Source organism: Anguilla rostrata, chromosome 1 (assembly GCF_018555375.3).
Source record: "Anguilla rostrata isolate EN2019 chromosome 1, ASM1855537v3, whole genome shotgun sequence".
NCBI classification, from domain to species: Eukaryota; Metazoa; Chordata; class Actinopteri; order Anguilliformes; family Anguillidae; genus Anguilla; species Anguilla rostrata.
The window spans coordinates 64,060,617-64,080,905 of NC_057933.1; the positions used below are offsets into that span (position 1 = coordinate 64,060,617).

Consider the following 20,289-nt stretch of genomic DNA (forward strand, 5'->3'; position numbering starts at 1 on the left):
TATTCTTTACATCCACTGCTTGAAGTTTACGTAATCTCACTATTCTGTCTTGTGTCTATCTGTGAACAAGACCAGTGGTAAGGTTATTGCTGGATTCAGAATTTCTCGTTTGTGGACCAGAAGTTAGCAGACAACATCAATAACATATCTAATGCATGTTGATTTAAAATTATGAGTGGAATTCTGTAGACTGAAAAAGAAGATAATAGTACTAAAATAAACACCCTAAGACAGACAAGACAGACATTATGCAAATTCCAGAGATTACAGAAAAACACAAAGGAATGCCTGACCACCTTAATCATTGCCTTGAAGAGACTATATACGTTTACCAATGCGCTCCTGAGATTTTTGCAAGATATTTGCTTATAGAAAACCTGATGTGCTAAGGAACACATGAAAAAATATTCTGAATGACAAATACAATAGCAGACTAATATTGTGCCACTGCAAAATATATCCTAAATTTACATCTAAAACTGTGATAGATTTGACACAAAATGAAAACTGGTATTAACTGGTATTGGCAGGCAATTACTATCATGAGATACACAGTTGAAGATGAAGTCAGACTTTTTATCCCTTCTGCAGCTTTTATAGGAAATGTGGCCTTTGTACTTGGTACAGAAAGTATGAATCACTGATGAAAAATGACCTCAGTTCTAAATGCACAATGTTTGAAACTGTGTTTATTTCTTTCTGTGTCACTTTGAGAAAAGCAAAAAATCCAACAGCCAAAAAATCTGAAAATGGAAACTAGTAGAACAAACAACAAATTCCCAGTGGATCCATGCAGCTCTTCCTAGATATTTATCTTGTGTTTACTTCTGTGGAAAAAAAGTTTGGGAACAGTCAATAAAGATGTAAAGATCAAGTCGAAATAACAGAGGCACCTCAAGAGAAGCGAAGGATAATGAAAAGTTAGATTGTCTTAGTCACCCCCACCGTTTTCAAAATAATTTATACGTGAAATTAAATTCTGCACACAGTTCTCTTAATTTCACTTTAATTAAACAATACTCTATAAATGGTGCATTCAGTGACCAAATGTTCGTACACAGCAAAATGGAGGGTCCCCAGCCATTAAGACTGAAATAAAGCTAGTCCCAGGGGACTATGCCAGTATCTGATCTACCTAAATGACAACTGATGGTTTCAAAAAGATAATTAACTTTTCAATTAAAGGCACATCTGACATTGCAGTAGTTTCTTCCAGCATAAGTAGTGTGCTATTTAAAGAGAGAAAGAATGCCACATTGTCAAACCCCAAACAACACAAGCCTTCCACTTCCCGGCATAGAGTTTTCCAATGTTTTGCTTTCAATTATTTGCTTGGCCTTTTTTAATCAGAAATATATGTGTAAATGAACTTGAACCCACTTCATGTTTATGTTCATCTACTTTTGTGTACTATATCTAACACATATCTGCAGGCATATCTGGTGTCCTTATTTACTTAGCATTACATCACCTGAGAGAAGCCAAAACCTGTAATCAGAATAATTGAGGAATGAGTTCTAAGACGTATATCTGAGTGACTGAAACTAAAATGATGATAAATCAATGGTGTGTTCATGCGTGTATGTGTGTTTGTGCCTGCCTATGGGTGTGTTGTGTGTGTGTGCGTGAGTGTGTGTGTGTGTGTGTGTGTGTGTGTCTGTGCCTGCCTATGGGTGTGTTGCATGTGTGTGCCTGCCTGTGGGTGTGTTGGATGTGTGTGTATGCGTGCACATGTCTTTGTGTGATATTATGATTGATTGAGAATAAAATGAAACTCTTTAAACACCAGCCAGAGGCAGATTGTGAATATCAGGCCTGTCCTTTCAGCACAAAGTCAGACTGTAGATGGTCTCTGAGAAACAAACATTTTTTCTGCAATGTTGAGATTCAGTATGCAAATACCGGTGAGTAGAACTTGCCATACCTTTAGTGATATGGACATGTATGAGATCAGTATGAGTGTACACCACCACCACCATTATTTTAGTTTTGATATGACTGCATACCTTATTTAACTGAAGTTTGGTGTTAAACAATGTGCAGAGATGAGGGGTTGTGAGAACATTAGCCTACTCATTAGGCTGACAGACATGTACACCTGGGGTTCATCCAAACCAGGGGTTAAGGGTCAAAGAAATCTGTATGATAATTATTGACAAGCAGATGCTATAAAATCATGTATGATAATGCAATCATAATAAACGCCTTTGAATTTGATGGGAAGAGAAAGAGCATCCCTGGCTTTGTGGAAATCTGTGATTCTATACTTAGCCATCACTTAGAGACCATATCAATGTAATGACTCACGTTCAGAGGCACAGCATAGGTATTCACATACACATACTAACATTTACAGGCGTTCTTGTGCATACACAAAATGACATATCAATATCCAGGATGAAAATGATTGAACCTATCTGTATTATGCACAATCTGTTCAAAAAACAAATGAAGAAGGATCAAAACAGAAGCAGCATTTGAGAAGCAAATTGTGCTTTTTTGTCTATTAACAAGATAATGAACTCTTACGATCTTCTCAGGCCAGTTCAGTTACTGCCACTATGGTTGTACTCTAGTCAGGATAGCAGAGATCACTGCAGAGTGGAGTGACACCTTTTAGTCTTGCTTGTATGTTGATTTTAATTTTGTATTTCATTTATTTATTTATTCACTTATTTATTTATGTGACATTTTCTGTGTTGGTTTTTATGGTTCTTGCTGCAAACCAATTTCTTCTGGGACAATAAAGTTGAAGTTGATGACTGTGGCGTTTATTCGCCTTTTTTTTAGGTTTATACCTAACTGGTGCAGGGAGCCACACTGCAGCCGTTGTTGATAAAAATGGACCCATTAGAAGAAGAGTTTAGGAATAAAACAGGAGTGGCTGAAAAGAAAAAAATAGCAGTTTTTGGTTGAATTTACATATTGTCAACAGCTGTGTGACAGCCTATCTGCCATTCAGAATGTGTCAGGAATTATGGCTTTTTGTTTGTTTGTTTTAAATTCCAAGAACATGCATTAACCCCCTCCTAAGGTGCAAGAGTTCTTTCAGTGCAAGCAAATATCACAACAGAACACGGTTGTTTGAAGCAGCAACCTGGCAACCGGGGAAGAATAACCCTGCACAGGAAGAAAGCATCCATGTTATCACGCGCACACATGTGGCCTCTGTGTGAAGATTAAGCCGTATTCATCCCCGGCTGCCGTCACTTGTGCCTCAGTCCATCCCAGATATGGCACAGATTCAGCCTGGGAACCAGGAGACGTGCCACTGATTTGCAAACATGGTGGGAAAGAGAGGCGTAGAGAAAGGCAGAGGTGTGGCACTCCTAGTTTCTCACTTACCTGGGAGTACGGGTGGCATTATCTCCAGGGACATTGAGTTTTAGAAGGGGAATGGTTAAATGGTGGCTTCATTCCTGTAGTTTTAGAAATCAGGAGCTATTTTTTCTGGCCTCCTGGATTATTAGACAGGAAACTCTGCGTATGAAAAGGAACACAGAAAAGGAAAAGAAAAGGAATGCTTTCATTTGAACACTTTACTAGAAGGCAAGGGAATGTGTGCATAAGGAAGATGGAGAATCCGTGTCTGGCCTTTTGGACACCTATGTGCAGGTCTGTTTTACACTGATTGCATTTGACCTGGGTCTGGCCTGGATCAGACCAATGATGTTGTAGTGCTGGCCTAGGCTTACAGAAGAGGCTTACTCCATCAATTCCACTGAGGGTCCCTCAGCTTACCAAGCTCCTATTAATCCCTTCTTTTCTATTCAAATCGTGACACACAAAGCAAAACAATTAAATGCTTGAGACAGTCACAAAAATAGACCAACCATGTAAACCGTCTACCTGGAACATTCACATGTATAATACTCGACAGTGCCAGGATATGACATCACCATTTTTTTGACCAACTGTGTTAGGTCTATTTTGTGTATTCCAAGCCTCTAAAGCATTAACAATTCTGAATTGACTGATATACTGTAGAATGTTCAGGATTACATGAACACTGACAGAATACATCCCTCATCAACCCACATATACTCTGTTAAAGTTAAATGAAACTGAGCAGAGTATGAACTTGCATTCATTGAGAACAATCATCAAAGAGTACATTTGCATTGTTACTTTAATAAAATATACAGATCAATTAAGAGGTTTTATCTATAATGCCACATGCTTAAATAGCATGTTTATTTAGTTTACCTTCATAAACCACCTTCAGCTGAAATTTTACAATCGGCTAAATTTGAAACAAGTCAGATAATGATCAAAAATAAAATGAAGGCCAACAAGGGGGCCTTGTACTTGACAATATAGCTTAGTTTTCAGATATCAGCAGAACATTATTTATGGGACTTCCGGCAAAATCCCTGATTCTACACTAAACGTGTACATTTACACAGACAGCATTTGACATTTCAAGACACTGTTTTCTGTACTGTTAATCGTACATTGTCACCAGGTATTATCTCAAATGGTTTAATGGTGGAGTTTACATAATTATAAAATTTATTACACTTAAGTTATGTTTTGAACTCCAACAAGGAAAGTTGATTGGATCTTGAAAATTAACCTTGTTCCTCAATCTTGGACAAATGAAAGTACGTAGATATTCTAACCATTTCTAATACTCGAAGCTGATATCCGAGAGGCTGTGAGTAATCATGCTTGTGTACCCAGGCGTGAACAATGCAGTAACACGTCTGAACGTTCAAGGTGAAGTGCAGCCGCGTTTGGCATTTCTGTTGTTTTTGCCGAGAGGTGCGCTTCAACGGGCACAGATTAGGGCTGTTGTGCTGCGACGGTGATTCCTAAGTGTTTTCCCTGTGTCAGTAATTTTTATTTTTGAAAAATCACTGGTGCAGTATATTAGCCATAATTTATGTTTATTGTCTCTTGTACCCGAGTTGACTTCAGCAAACCGTTTAACACTTAAACCAGTGCATATGGCCCCCCTAATAACTATTCTGCTTGAAGGAGCACTTTACAGATTTTAAATCATTTCTTTGGGCAAACATTAATGAATTATGTCACCAGTGTCACAATTTGAGAGTGCTTATTACCTATGGTAATTATCAAAAGACAGGCGGCATTTTGGGGACATAGAGTACACCTCATAATAACTATTCTTAATGAAGTTCCAACAAAATAAATAAATAAAAATACAAAGATTATGTGGGAATTATCTACTGAATACAGTGAGAACAGCCCACGTACTTACTGAAAAGAAGGAATTTTCATTCTGAGTAAACATTACACGCATTGGAAGTATTTAATTATTTTTTTGAAGCAAAACTGCAGTATGAGTATGAGAATGTAATACTGAGAATGTGTTTCATTTCATGCAAAGGACCAGCAAAAGTGCCCGTGTACCATTGAAAGCATTCAACCTTAACAAGTAGATAATAGTATAATAGTAAAAAACTTAATATTGTTCATAAAAATCAATTTACCTGATCAATAGTTATCAGCTTATGTAAGGAAATCTTACACTGTTGATCTGATGTATTTCAAACCAAATGCATAACCAGTGGGGCCACAGCACCATAGAGTATGGGCATTGTCCAATTCTTGGAAGCCAAACTTCAGTGTGAAATACATAAACTGGGTATTGTTCTTTATGATGTATAAAGTTGTAGAAACCCTTTATAGAAGTGACAGCACCATGGTTTGCAGGCCTAGAGTATTATGAGTATAATATTCTTCAAGATTTGTGGCATTTCAGCCCTTGTTTTGACTTGGATATTCCACTGTTCATTTTGTCAATTTGAACAAAACAAAAATGTTCACAAACAGACAAAAAAATTAATAAATATGATAATCAAAATGCATATTTGTATTTGTGCATGTGTCCCTACATGGGTATATATCTATGTACGCGTGTACATATTATGTGTGTACACGTGTATCTGTGCATACTGCATGTATGTGTGTACATGTTTACTGTCATATACTGCATATGAGTACCTATGTTTGTGTATGTGTGTGTGTGCAGGAGGGCAGAGAGTATGATATGGGTGTAGAAAATAGACCGTATACTGCATCAGACCCAGGGGTGATTCTGTACCTCTCCTCCGTAAGCCACATTTGTACAGTCAATTACACTCTAGAGCATGCCCTATTTGTTTCGTAATTTCATAAACTTGCCTGCAATTTGGATTAAAAAAGGGCCATTAAATGATCATATCATGACAAAAGTAATACTTTTCCATAAACACTGAGCATTGCCCATTCAGGTGTTTAGTCAAAATAAATGAAATATTATTACATTTTTAAATTCCTCATTATCACTGCGCTGAGATTATTCCTCAGGCATCTGGATATAGAAGCCTGCTGTATGAGTTATGAGAAAAAAATATGAGGGTCAGAGTTCAAACATTTCCCTGCAGGTAGTCATTATTACTGTATTGTATTCATTTCCTCAAACAGTAACATGTATTCTGCAATTTTGCTAAATTATTTTACTCTAGCCATACATGAGGAAAAATAATTTATTCCATTACTCAAAGATGCCTGTTTGTTTCACCAAGCAGACAGTATAACAGATGAGCATGTAATCTTTCTAACACCGACAAATCATTTTTCATTGTTTTCCCACAGCGCTTGATGGTGTAATTCAATATACCTGCAAAAGTTTTGAAAGTACTAATAAACATCATAATAGAATGTCAATTTAAAAAAATAAAAGAATGTGGTTGTGCACTTCATTAATACTGTTCATCATATTGATTACCCCTTTATTATATGGCTTTCCAACAACTCATTTTATCAAGATAATCAGAATACTTTTTTGTAAAAACTTTTTTTAAATGTGATGGCCTCAGGCCTAAAGTTGCTTATCAAAACATGATGAAATGTTTTGGACAGAGTGATTATTATTGTTTAGATTGTGAAAGAGGGGTGAATTAAAATTTTCAAGATTCATCTGGAAAATATTTCAAGGTGAAAAAGCAAACAAACTAAAATGAACAGCAGGATTTACAACCGCTTTTTTAGGGAATGTATACATACACAATGTGTGAATGCACATGTGTGTATGCATGTGTATGCAAATATGCAAATATGTGCATGAGTGTTTGTGCACAGGAGTGTATGCGCAATTGTGAGTGCACGTGTGCATATGCGCGATTGTGAGTGCATGTGTGCATATGCAGGTGTGTGTGTGTGTGTGAGTGAGAGAGAGAGTGAGAGAGAGAGAGAGAGAGAGAGAGAGAGAGAGAGAGAGAGAGAAAGAGAGAGTTCATATCAAGCACAAGCCATTCATACCACCTTACTCTTCTGATAGAACTCAAAATGAATATATATATCTAAGAGTCCACTTTGCTAATCCCCTTTAAAATGGTAAAATCCTCCTGTAGTCTCCTTTTGCTAAGCCTGAATAGATATCTTAAGCTTTTTTGTAACCCTTAAAGTTGATACCTGGAACCAGCTTTGCTCATTTCCCGCACTTCTTAAAAATTAATACAATAATATAATAATCTCCTTTGATTTGTTCTCAGTACTTTTTGCTATATTCCCATTTCCTTGTAACCTTTTTTAATGCCTCAACAGAATATTTCTATTTATAGACCTGACTCGTATATTATTATTATTATTACTATTATTATTATTATTATTATTAGTAGTAGTAGTAGTAGTAGTAGTAGTAGTAGGAGGAGGAGGAGGAGTAGTAGGAGGAGGAGTAGTAGTAGGAGTAGTAGTAGTAGTAGGAGTAGTAGTAGGAGTAGTATTAATAATAAATTATTAGTATTACAATATTGCATAGGATGTAATTCTATCATGAACGCATTTATACAATTGTAATTAATGAGGAAAAGCACTTGTGAACTTTGAATTATATCTTTGAAACACATTGAACAGCTGAAGTACAATTTTCTCTTTATACATGCAACTTAAATATTGAAAAATCTTCATGAAAAAATGGTGCAAATCTGATCAAAATGTATGTACATGTAAAAAAAAGTGAGAGGGTAGCAGGAATTTAATAAAGAATACTTATTTGTTTTCACCATGTCTGCTACATTTTTGTTATTGAATTGATTGTTTCATTGTAAAAATGTGACCAAGTTTCCAATATTGTTCCGACTGCATATTTATGTGACTACAAAGAGAAGTACTGAGGTGCTCTGTGTAGCATAAGCTTCTCAGTCTGTTCTGTGTCACAGGCTTCACAGACAGGTGAGGAAGCACACTGTGGTTCGTTTTCCTGCCAAACACCGAGAGGTGGCCTACTTTTTATTCCTGCGCTGCAACTGCCTGCTGAGCGATGCAATCTAAAGATGAGCCCCGATGATTACTGCCATCCTGTGCTTTAAAGCCAAGGAATGGCAAATCTCCAGGACGTGTAGGCGTGGTGCACGTATTGTGAGAATGCACGTCGAACCCCAGCGTATGCCTGGGCCCCTAAACCGAGATTACATCAGAGCTTCTGCCTGTGCTCTCTCACCCACGTGTTCCTTTGCAAACGCGTCCTATAGCTGGGGTCTAGTGCCAACAGTCGTCACTGACGACACAACGACCGAAGGACTTGGTTTTCCACATTGCATCTAGAAGATGCATGCACTGAACATAATGCTCACACACGCACACACACACACACACACACACACATAGATACACTGACCTATTTAACCAGCATTCTCTGTCTACTGCATTGTTTATTCTTGTCAGTACTGCATTGCCCAAGGAAGTTACTGTACTTTTATTAATATTTTATCGTTATCTTTTCTTTCTTTTTCTTCCATATTTTTCACGTCAAACAAAAATTAAAACAATGAATAAGGGAATTTGTAAGCAGTAGAGCATCCAGTGTCCATATATATTTAGCACTGTAATCCAAGATCACTGTATATTAATAAATATTTTCCATCAACAGGATATACTCTAATGTCAAACAAAGCAAATATGGAACAGCATCGGAGTTGTGCCTGAGGAGGTATTTCAACAGAGAAAATCTTATGGAATTAATCTGCAGTAAGTTTATTCTGGAGAAGATACAGTAACATCCCTTTAGGCTGCTGGAGAACAGTGAGAACACCTGCCGCCACTAAAACAATATCATACATGTTGGTGCAAATGTATAGGCAATATGTATCTGGTGCTTTGAAAGGGGGTTGCCTGGCCATAAAACAGCGAGAGATAAGACACTGACTGACCAATTTGTTTGTCAGGTCTTCCTTCAAAGTGTCACTATATGTCTCGCCTTGTTACCAGGCTCAGTGAAGCCCAGTAGTAGAACCCTAGACCTTCTGGTGGAATGCTGTCCTCTTCCCATCCTCCATTCACCCCGCATTCCCCCATACCTCCATCCCTCCATCACTCCGTTTCCCCTCACTCTCACTGCCCCTAGCAACACTGGCTGCATTTAAGGCCTTTACTATCACTGGAGACAGACACATACTGGAGATAGAGAAAAATAGAAAACAAAGTGCCTTTTTTTGGAGGGGGTGGAGGGAGGCTTATCGGGTACTTGTGAGAGATTAAAAATATACTTTTTGCTCAATTAAATTATTCAATGAATACTATATTTGCCCAGTAATACATACATGAGTCCTTCTATGTCCTGAGAAATCAAAACTGACATTTTCTTCATTCTCAGACAGCAAATAGATAGATAGATAGATAGATAGATAGATAGATATTTTCATTTTGATCCTAATAGATCCAGAAGGGCTGCAGTGTCAGGAGCTGGCCATATGAGGGCAGCAGAGGACTCTGGGTGGCACCGGGTCTGAGGGATAAAGCCTTGTTTGTGCCACAGGGCATTTAGCGCTCATGAAGAGGCAGCAATGAGGGGCTGGTGGGAGTGGGCATTGTTTGCCGTGGCCGTGTGTTATAGGATTGCGCTCAAGTTTCCTTTGTGTGTAGGTTTTGTTGCAGGATTATGTTCTTTGAGAGAGTTGCGCAGGCAGGCACACAGGGTGGGGGCGGTGAGTGCAGGGGAGGGGAGGGGGGCTGAAGGGAGGCGGGTGGATGTCTTTGTTCAGACCGACGATCATGAGCGAGACAGATAGCGTAGCACGAGCGCCTGGGAGAGGACGCCGGCAAGCAGGATGTCAGGCCATGTAACCAGCCGTGTAACAATTTAAAATCAATTTGCCTCCTAAGAAGGAGTCGATCTCCGAAGGGACCTTACCCAAAATGTACCAAAGGACTTTTCTTTTACAAAAATAAACATATGTAAATGAGTTCTCCATTTCTTTTCCCCTCCCTTGTCACCATTTATCCCACACAAGAGTGAAACCAGTCTTTCCCCATTTGATTATTGTTATTATTTTGTGTTGTCTTGAGGTGACATTTTGAATTCTCTTACAACCAGGAATGATGGGCAACTTATTCAGGGAAAATGTTTCAGGTCGAATGAGAGGAAATGTTTGGTTGACTCTCCCACATTTTATGGAGTCTATTTGGCCAGGCAGGAGGAACTAAAGTAAATTCACCTCTCCAGCACATATTATGCTGATTAAATTTATGTTCAGAAATGATTGTTGGTGCCTAGTACTTCCTCTCTTCTGTTAAATTCAGTATTTTTTTATGTTTCCCCATTTTTTTTCGTAAAACACTTTTAGGTGTCCCCAAAGTGTTGAGGCACCACATGGTGCATTTGCATAGGATAACAAACATATAGCACATCATTTGCACGTCTGAAAGTACACTTGAGTAACCGTAATTACACGTGACACCAATTACTCTGTTACTTTGTATTAAATTATAATGGAAAATTCCACTAGAGAATTGGAGCCTAATTGCATCTTAATTTGCATAATTTTGCATATTAATTACATCTCGGATGAATAATAAATTTCAGCAGATTTTTTAATTTATGCAAGGATACAAAAACAAGTTGAAAAATAATTTGCAGAAAAAAAAATCTGAAACTATTACTTAGAGCATTTGCACTAATTTCTCTCATTATCCTACGTCAAAGTTAAAGTGAAGCCTCTTCCCAAACCTGATCATCATGCACTGAGTTGAGCAAAAAATCGTCTGCTGGCCTGTAGTTCAGATTTTTTTTTTAAACTTATGCAACTTTCTTTCTTTAGACGTGCATGTACATTGCCAGAAATTACATACAATGCAATATGTTATTGTGTTTCCCCTTGGGTAATAAAAAATACAGTATATGTATTTATACAATTGTGTCCTGTTCACAGAGTATATTTATTCACATATGTATAAAAACGTTGTAAAAGTAGTGCTTTAGTTTCAAAAGAATTGTGTGTGTGTGTGTGTGTGTGTGTACGTGCATGCGTGCGTGTGTGTGCGCGAGCGTTCGTGTATGTATGCTTGTGTTTGTGCGCGTGGTTTATGTGCATTCTAATTATTTGTTGAAAATTCTTAAGGTGACTCATTGCCACACGTGGCAGAAGACGACATGTGATTTAAAACGATTAATCACACATCATAATTATCTAAAAATCACCCTTTAAAAATTCATGAGACATCGAAAATGTTTGAATAGTTCTGTTAGAATGCGTCAGTGCAACTCCGTTCGTTCTGTCATATTCTTATGTATGTATGTAAGATATTACAATACACCTTTAAATATAAGTTCTGTGATTGATGTTCGGCATCCATTAGCAATAACAACTGATAAAAATAAGCTACATAAATCCATAATAGGCTGCTCTCCAAATATTACAAAACTTTTCTTCACAACAACAATAACTATGTCAAATGTTAGGCCTCCATGAAATGCCCTGCTTTTAAAAGACGGGGTATTAAATTAAACAACAGTAGGCTACAATTTGGCATTTACACAAATTAGTTACTTCTGATCGTATTATTCTATATTGTTTTGGAAATATTCAAGATTCGTCTTGCCTGAATCTGTATAATTGATGTTTATTGATTGTGTCCATAACGCTATAGTCGGTGCCATCATCACTATAGTTACTCATTAAATGCACATTCTATTGTTGGCATCATTTGGATATGTTCCTTGTGGTATCAGAATATGCGTAGAAATTGGACTGCATTTTGTATTTTTAAAAAGTGTTTAGCCAACGCATGGGGATCAAATAAATGTATTTCATATAAACTCCTAATAAACTATTCCGCCCAAACAGGGAATAAATCTGCGGTCAAGCCGAGCACCATGTCTTTCAAGTACGCAGCACTGTACCCGTACTACATGTGCGTGGGTGTAAAAATGAGCTAATTTGCAGACAGCAGTGCCTTCTAGTGGCACGATGTGTAAATATTTAAAGTTCCTTCGATCCTTGAGCTGTCGACCATTTGTATGTGGTACAGTGTTGACCGAATAGTTTAATACGAATATGAAAAGTAGTTAACAATACTCAATAACAATTTTGTAAATAATATTGAAAATACAAAAAAGTTGTTATGATAGACCATGAGGCTATCAACATTTAAGTAGGCTGATTCGGTTGTCTAACTGCCGTTTATTTAATTAAATCTATTACTCGGCTCAAAATAGGGTATTCATCTCAAGATAAAATGTAAACATGCATAGGTTATTAATGACTACTTTAGCCCTGATATCCACATTAACTGTGCAACCCATATGGTATAGGCCTATATATATAGATAGATAGATAGATAGATAGATAGATAGATAGATAGATAGATAGATAGATAGATAGATAGATAGATAGATAGATAGATAGCTGATTCTATTTAGCCTTACTAGCAAAGACCAGCGCATTAATGCTATTTTCTACCATTTAAGATAATAGCATACCATATGAAAAACTGAAGTAACCGCATCATACATTAATATCTGACCCCGCAGCATTTACAGTCCTTCCAGTCCGCTGGTTACTCTGAGTGGCTGAGATTCATTTAATAGTTTAGTTCGTTTATGTATTATCCAAAGTTTTGAGCATCGTGCATTCGTAGTCTCACACATTTTAAATATGAGCAAATACAGAAACCAGGTAACTAAAAAGAAAGCACTTGCATTTGCACTTTTGCATATTTTATGGAACCAACATATTTTTTTGAAAAGAAAAGCAACTAATTAAAATCGGTGTGGAATGAGTGCAGAAATAGATTTTATTATTCTGTTCCATTCAATTGCCAGATGTAAAAGCGTGCCGAACTGACAGAGGTAATTACTATAATACATCTTCGAAAGGTTTCCATATCTGAACACAATTTCAATAATCAAGTGCGGTGGTAGCAATTATTTATCAATAAAATTAGTTACAGTACTTAGAGGGGCGGGGACCAGCGCAGGTGTCCCTCTTTACTGTTCGTCATGCATGGAAACAATATCTCAAACCCAGATAGAGTACATTGTAATCGTTATTCCCATCTCCACTAAAAGATAATAAAATATCAGGCAGACACAAATGTTCCTGACCTGTAATCACCGGTAACAGCGTGAATTTAATGATGTTTTGGTCTACTGATCAAATTTACGCTTTACAAACAATGATTTTGCACCTGTGTGGTGAATTCGTAGGGACTCTTTTTGAAAACAAAGCTATTTGAGTACATACAGCCCCTACAAATGGGAAATAAAGAAATGTCGCTTATTTTTAATTATGAGAGAAGTTTAGTCATCCATTTAATTTGCCGTTTGCAGACCAAAACACATTTTATTTTAAGGTTTTCCACTAAAATTTCATAGTCCGATGGAGCGAACTGAGGTGTAGCCTAGATTTGATCTAACACGAGTTTTCCATGTAGTTGGCCCGTATACCTAAATTATAGGCTTGTGTGTGTGTGTGTGTGTGTGCGTGTGCCTGTGAGCGTGTGTGCGTGGGTGTGCGTGTGCGTGTATATACGTGATCCCACGTAGGTGCGCCTCAGTGCTGGGGAAATCTTGAGTGAGAAAAAGGCTAATACACCTTGTTACTGTCGAAATAAAGGTTGGACTTTTATCACCTAAACTGTCTGACGTACTCTGACAATTTCGAAATCTGCTCCATCATGGTGATACATGTTGACCCGTTGACTCGTCGAGTTAGCGGTGCAGTTTTTTTCTTATTTTCTAGTGGCAGCTAAAATGCTTAAGGAATTTCATGTATTATTATTATTATTATTATTAGAAATGTAGGCTATTCCACAATACATTGTGTCTTGTGTGAATAAATACAAGATTAAACTACAGGTGTGCACCGTATGTACAGTTGCAGAACGACTACTAGCTATCGCTCATTCCAATTAAATATACAGGTGCAAACCTCATCCAGAAGCGATATGAACCCCCGTCGAATTCTCCAAGTTCATGCTTGGCCATTGCCCGCCAGTGACACACGGACGGACTGGAAAACCAATGCGCCGATCTACAGTAATGTTTATATGTACAATTCTGAACACTGCACTCTGCTTCCCTCTACCGGACAACAGTTCCATCTGATGATCTGCGTTGTGTTTTACGCAATGATTATGGGCACAACGTGAGTGAGTTGCATAAGGTTGCAGGAAGAGCTGCTGTGGCTATCCGCTCTGACAGCAATTTTGAAAAGACAGCATGCACCTTATATCCCCGGTGTATTCCACACATAGGGCGTTTTCGTGATGCAGTGGCTTACATTAATCGCAGCATGCCGTGAGTTCGGGGGAAGAACAGCACGTATACCTCTGGCCTGTCCTTGGAAGTTGAACAGCGCGTCCAAGCAGCTCGCGAGCCGTCCGTGGGCGTATCACCATACGAGCTGCTCCTCTCCGTACACTGAAGGGGCCGCGTTCAAACATAACCTACCTAATGTACCGAGACAGAATGTGTTTCTCGCGGGTCAAAAATCCAGACAATACAGTACAGGAAGTGACAAAGGCCCTACGAGTGGAAGTAATTTGGGCATCAGTGTGGTTGGGATCCCAGATCCGATCTTATGGATCCGAAACAAAATAATCTTGTTTTTGATTCAGCTTTACTTTGACCTTTCGTCTGTGGAATTCGAAAAAGGAGCAAAGCAGGTATTGCAATTCTAGTCGCAGGGTTATGTGCATATTGTTTTCGCAGTGTTTGATATTTTGTGTAGCTCAATTCTCAACTGCTTTGTTTAAACGAAGTCATGCATTCTTAATATTTAAATTCAAATGTACATGTCAGACGATTCTGTGTAAAAAGTAATTAGTTACTGTGCGTATAGATTCATTATCTATTGATGCAATACTTTGCAAAGTCAGATTAAAAAATGATATTTTTTTCCCAGGCATTGGTCTATGTATCCAATCTGTTGTCCCATGGCAAATTTGAAGAGCTGAGGGATGTGGTGTCAAATGAGGTACATTTCCACATGCAGAGAATCTATGCACACCAATGGAAGTGTAGTGTACCATATTCTGACTGTTATCAATACATGTACCCAGCTAGTCTCCCTCCTCTTATGTTCCAGGTTTTTGAACATGCCTGGAGGACGTACAAAACTCTCACAGAAGCCCAAAGAAGAAATCTTGCCGTTGCACCTGATGACATAATTTTTCTGATTCCAGAAGACGTATCGCTTTTCTTCGACAGTAGAGGTACTGAAGCTGCATCACTATTGTCTGTTGAGAGTATGGGTTGGAGAGAACATTTGCAAAACTTTTGAGGTTTATCTGCTTCTTATTTAGCAACTTGCAAGCTAGATTTAAGCCTTTTATAAGGCCAGGTCTAAGATTCAAACTTTCAATGCCAAGTTTTCGTGGCATTTCTATAAAGGAAAGGAAATAACAACCAACTGAAAAATTTAAATGTGCTCAAAAGATGAATGGAAAATTAAAATGAAGAAAGAGCAGCCTTAGAATTGCTATAAGGGAAAGCTTATTATTATAGGATGCACAAATCTGTCTTAAGTGCACAGACAATCTAAACAAATGATGCACATAGTGGGTGGCTTATGCCCACACTCAGGGGAGTACAGCATGTTTAAACCTGGTTCTGCAGGCTGCAAGCTGAATTATGTCATTAAGTCTGCTCACACACCAATGGCATGATGATAGCAGGCTGGGCTCTGTACCCACAAAGCCACTGCACCGGTGTGCTAAGCAGACAAAAATCTTCAGTCCTCTAGCCTGCGCTAACGCAGGGGACTTCTGTCACTCAGGGCACAACATGCCGGGCACATCCTGAAGCTGCTGTCTCCACGTCTCCGCAGGCAGGAAGTTCTGCTACATCGTCATGAGGTTCTGGCACCTGTCGAGCGCAGACGTGCCCGAGGACCCCGAGAGCACCCGCATCTTCAAGGTGGCCGAGGCAGAGGGAGAGGCCCCGCCAAGGAGGATCGTGACGGCAGTGTATGAGTGAGTGTGCAGTGCGGCACACCGATAGCATTCAGTCAGCTGGGTCTTTTCACAACTTCAGTGAAACAAGTACAACAAAATCATGTTAAAAAGGAGGTCAATTTCTTTGATTAATTTTCCCCCACACTGAATATCAATTTTCTTTCGGTCTAGTATTGTTCATTCACTGAAATTGAAACATGGCTTTATTTCCAGTCTTTGGAAAAATGGCCTTTCTTGTTCTGAAAAAATATGCTGGCTTCCCCTTGCACTTGAATTAGGGTTCAGTCCTTACTATAGTACTGAAATTGCAACACACCTTTTTTAGTGACAGCATAAATCCTTCATGTCTTGTTCGAGCACAGTGTGGTTTCATATAAACAAGACTTCCAATGACACAACTCAGGTTGTAACCCTGAAATAAGTTTTGTTTGCCCGGTACAAAAGTTTCTCAATGCAACATCATATCCCTGTGGCCTGAGTGGAATACGGTGGTCTTTATAACTCTAAGTGTAACTATGTTTTTTTCTGCAGTGCTTAACCCCATCTGAACTTATTAATATGCCTCATTTTAATATTTCCCTTTCAGTTAAGTTGATAAAGTTCGATACTCTTTTTTTTAGTTTAGAACTCATGGGGACACTCCCAGGCCAGTGTGAATCAGTCATGGGATTTGCCACTGACATAAATGACGGCAATAAATCCACTTTCCAATCCATGGAGCAGGATACTTCCCAGAGCCTGTGAGCCTAAATCCTGTTAGAACTTGGACTGGAGTGCATGTCCGTCAGAGAGATTGTTCCCCACCATAATGGGAGGATCCCGCTTCCATTGTTTCGGGTTTAAAAGTGGGCACCTGTCCTGTGTAGGCCCGTGCAAAGTCCGGACAGACTTAAGCATGTTGGCTCACTTTGTGCTCCAAGCCAAAATCAGTGGAGTGCAGCATGGCCATAATAATGACAAATTCCATTCTGATTGTGAGGTTGGTGATTTGCATTCATTGTCTTATCACAAATTTCCACGCTCTTACATTGTGCAGTTGGAATAGCCGCCCGTGGTATTTGATTACATATGAAGATGATGATGGGCTGACTTGCGTGGTTTGGTTTGAGTGCTAAATTTGTCAAGACAGTTTTCCCTTAGAGCAATGGGGAAAGAATGAAAGCAATGGGTTACAAACTAATAACAGGTTACAAATGAGTTACGAACAGCTCATATTATTTTACAGTGCTGCGATTTTTAAAGTTTTAAGGGACTTGCCTAGATTTACATTTAAATATAAGTAGGAGCTTGAAATGATTCTTTTTTCCTGAACAATTAGCATTCGAAAAGATGTGTTTGGACATGCAAACTTTGTAAGTAAATGTAGGTACACTTTCCCTGTGTTTCATGTTTTCCTCCTCTTGGGTAGAAACTTGTAAAAGCTTCATGGATGTTATAAATAAGTCAAGGATACACTCGATCAACTATTGACCCACCTACCACCCCTTTCTTTATCTGTCACCCCTTAGCAGCATAATTCATTTTATTGGCCTGTCACACTTTCTTTCCCTTTTCCTCTCATTATATTCTTTTTCCCTCCCTCTCTCTCTCTCTCTCTCTCTCTCTTTTTGTCTTGGTGTGGTGTATTTGCTGTAATAGCTGTTGTAGGATGCAATGCCTGCAATGCGTGATGATGATAAATGGGCGTTCCTGTTGTGTGTCCTGTGTGACAGGTTCCACCGGGAGCTTACGAACGGAGCTCCGTTGGACTGGACCATCACCAGCATCTGGCACTGGAAGCAGCTGGAGTGAGGGGGGGGCGGGGGGGCGTTTAGCCCCATGTCTCTCGCTATCACCTTCAGGAGGCGCTCTGAAAAAGACAGGTTTCCCACGCCTGCAGAACAAACCCAGAACTCACATCCGAGGACTCAGTGGACTCACGCGCTGTATTTTCAATTGACAGAGAAAAGTCAATTTTGCAGAAAAATGTGGAACTGTACCAATAAGTTAATGCACCTGCGCCTACACCCAAGATCACAATGGGCAGAACTAGTCAGACCTCAGAACACTCCGGTTCTCAGACCCAGTTTTGGTTTATATGGAAATATTCAGATTTCCTTCTTTTATATGAACATGGAATGCCTGTATTCTATACTGTATCACTTCTCTTTGGACAATAAAATTGTTCAGTGGCTCACTGAGAGACGTCGGCACAATTAAACTTTAACAGGGAGGATAGTTTTTTTCTTTGCAATGAAGGGGAGATGGGAGAGAGACGCACTTCCTGTGTCCCATCAATGTGGTCAGAATCAAAGCTTGAGGAATATTCTAAAAAAAAACCTTGAAGAACATCTTTAGGATTAAAAGACATATTGTCCTACTGCCTCATGGCCGAAATGTTTTGTTTTAAATTCCCAAAACTTTCTTGTGTTTTCTTTTGTTCAGTGGTAACTAAAATTCCACAAGGTGGCGATAAAGAGTCAATTATCCATACTGGCCCTAAAACGATAAAACATTCTCGCGTTACATGAAGTTAGCACGGATTAGGCCCTTGCCTAATATGTTTATGAGCATGGAATTAAAATGCTATTAAACATCCATACGAAAAGGAATATATATATATATATATATATATATTGCTACTTCAACCATTAGAGAGCACTACATGGCCAAAAGTATATGAACACCTGACATCCAACATCTCTTCCAAAATTATAGGCATTAATATGGACTTTAAGTTTGCGTAAATTTTTACATAGACTTAGTGTGGTTTATGCTTATCCAGAGCATTGAATGTTCTTTAGTAGTAATTCTGTGAGATATATTGGTAAATGGCAACAGGATCAATACATGTCAGTCACATATGGATTCAAATATTCTGCTGAGTGTGAGCATATTACACACAAATGAACAAATACAAATTAATTGTGAATAGCTTTACTTCATTTCAATGACCTCGGGCATTATAGCAGCACAGACTGTTCTGCTGAACTGGCTACTGACCCAAGCCACTGATACTAAGCAAGAATGTCCATACAAAATGCAAAGTGCATGACACTGAAACAAAACACAACCTTTACAATCTGAAGCATTTTGCACTGAAATGACATTACAGAATTTAAAAATGCAACAATATACAACATACAATGTGGCTGTGTGCGTGCATGCGTGTGAGCTTAAAGTGGACGTACATCGGTTTGAGCCATTGCATTTATTAAAAATATTTAATGGTTTTTAACTCCATTGAACAGATCATATACTGGGCTGTTATGAGACTGGTTATTTTGCTTTTGTGCCATGACTCACTTATTGCTAATTCATGCCTCAAGGAGAACCCTTGGATGTTCATTTGTATTACTTTGGTTTAACACCAGATCTTTGCAGTGCCTGACAGCAGTGTCAACGTGCAGCCTCCAGTGGCTTACCAGTGAAATCTCCCATCTAATTAATACCGCAGACAGCTTATGAGACCATTATTCTGGAGAGAGTTATTATAATGGCTACAAAGCCCCAAACATTACTCTCTGTGGAAGAATCTTTAAAAAAAGCATAATAAATTATGTAAACATAGCCACGACATTACCTCCAACTCTTTCAGCCAAATTGGTTTCTGTGCATGGATACAAAAATGCGAATCTGTGAAAATACAGCTGCTGCTCTGTGTGTTAAAGGTCACCTGGGGCCATTCTTCAAAATATCACCAGTATTTTGCAAAGGCATATTTTGAAATGAAAGGGAAAGTTTTAAGTTAGATGTGGGAGACTGGTAGGAAAACTCAGGAAGGTGTTAAGTACCAAATACACAATGGATGTCCCAAGGTGAATGCATGATTTACCCAACTGACACCTTCCTTGAGTTCTATTTTCACACAAAAAAGAGATGAGAGAGAACCTTTTGACAGCCCGCTCTATGTTTCAGAGAACTACAAAAACTGGATGCACGGACGCTTTGTTGCAGGCACATGCAGGGTGGGGGGCTCTGGGTGCCTGAGTATCTGCCCTTTCTGCCCCAAGTGTTGCTGATGCAATTAAGTTTCATTAAGGAATTTTGATAACAATGTACAATGACTGGGTGCTATACAGTAAAACTAAACTGTTTTTCTAGGTTGGTGTTCACTTTTCACAGTGA

The 20,289-nt window shown here is 38.7% G+C and overlaps 1 protein-coding gene and 1 long non-coding RNA gene across 2 annotated transcripts; one reads left to right on the top strand and one right to left on the bottom strand.

Annotated features, from left to right (window-relative positions):
* Nucleotides 1-671: 671 nt before the first annotated feature.
* On the bottom strand, nucleotides 672-3,475 carry LOC135242001 (uncharacterized). Its single transcript, XR_010326192.1, has 2 exons — nucleotides 3,346-3,475; nucleotides 672-827 (listed from the first exon to the last, which is right to left on the bottom strand). It is a non-coding gene; the product is annotated as an uncharacterized LOC135242001 (long non-coding RNA).
* Nucleotides 3,476-14,350: 10,875 nt separating this feature from the next.
* si:dkey-82o10.4 (uncharacterized protein LOC797793 homolog) lies at nucleotides 14,351-18,382 on the top strand. Its single transcript, XM_064349078.1, has 5 exons — nucleotides 14,351-14,892; nucleotides 15,132-15,203; nucleotides 15,315-15,441; nucleotides 16,056-16,200; nucleotides 17,895-18,382. Exons 1-5 carry the CDS (start codon nucleotides 14,494-14,496, stop codon nucleotides 17,971-17,973), a joined length of 822 nt encoding a protein of 273 aa, XP_064205148.1. The 5' UTR covers nucleotides 14,351-14,493; the 3' UTR covers nucleotides 17,974-18,382.
* Nucleotides 18,383-20,289: the final 1,907 nt, after the last annotated feature.

Coding starts and splice junctions, on each gene's coding strand:
- si:dkey-82o10.4 (XM_064349078.1), top strand. CDS start 14,494: ATGCAGTGGCTTACATTAATCGCAGCATGCCGTGAGTTCGGGGGAAGA. Junction 14,893..15,131: donor TCGAAAAAGGAGCAAAGCAG/GTATTGCAATTC, acceptor TTTTTTTCCCAG/GCATTGGTCTATGTATCCAA. Junction 16,201..17,894: donor ATCGTGACGGCAGTGTATGA/GTGAGTGTGCAG, acceptor CCTGTGTGACAG/GTTCCACCGGGAGCTTACGA.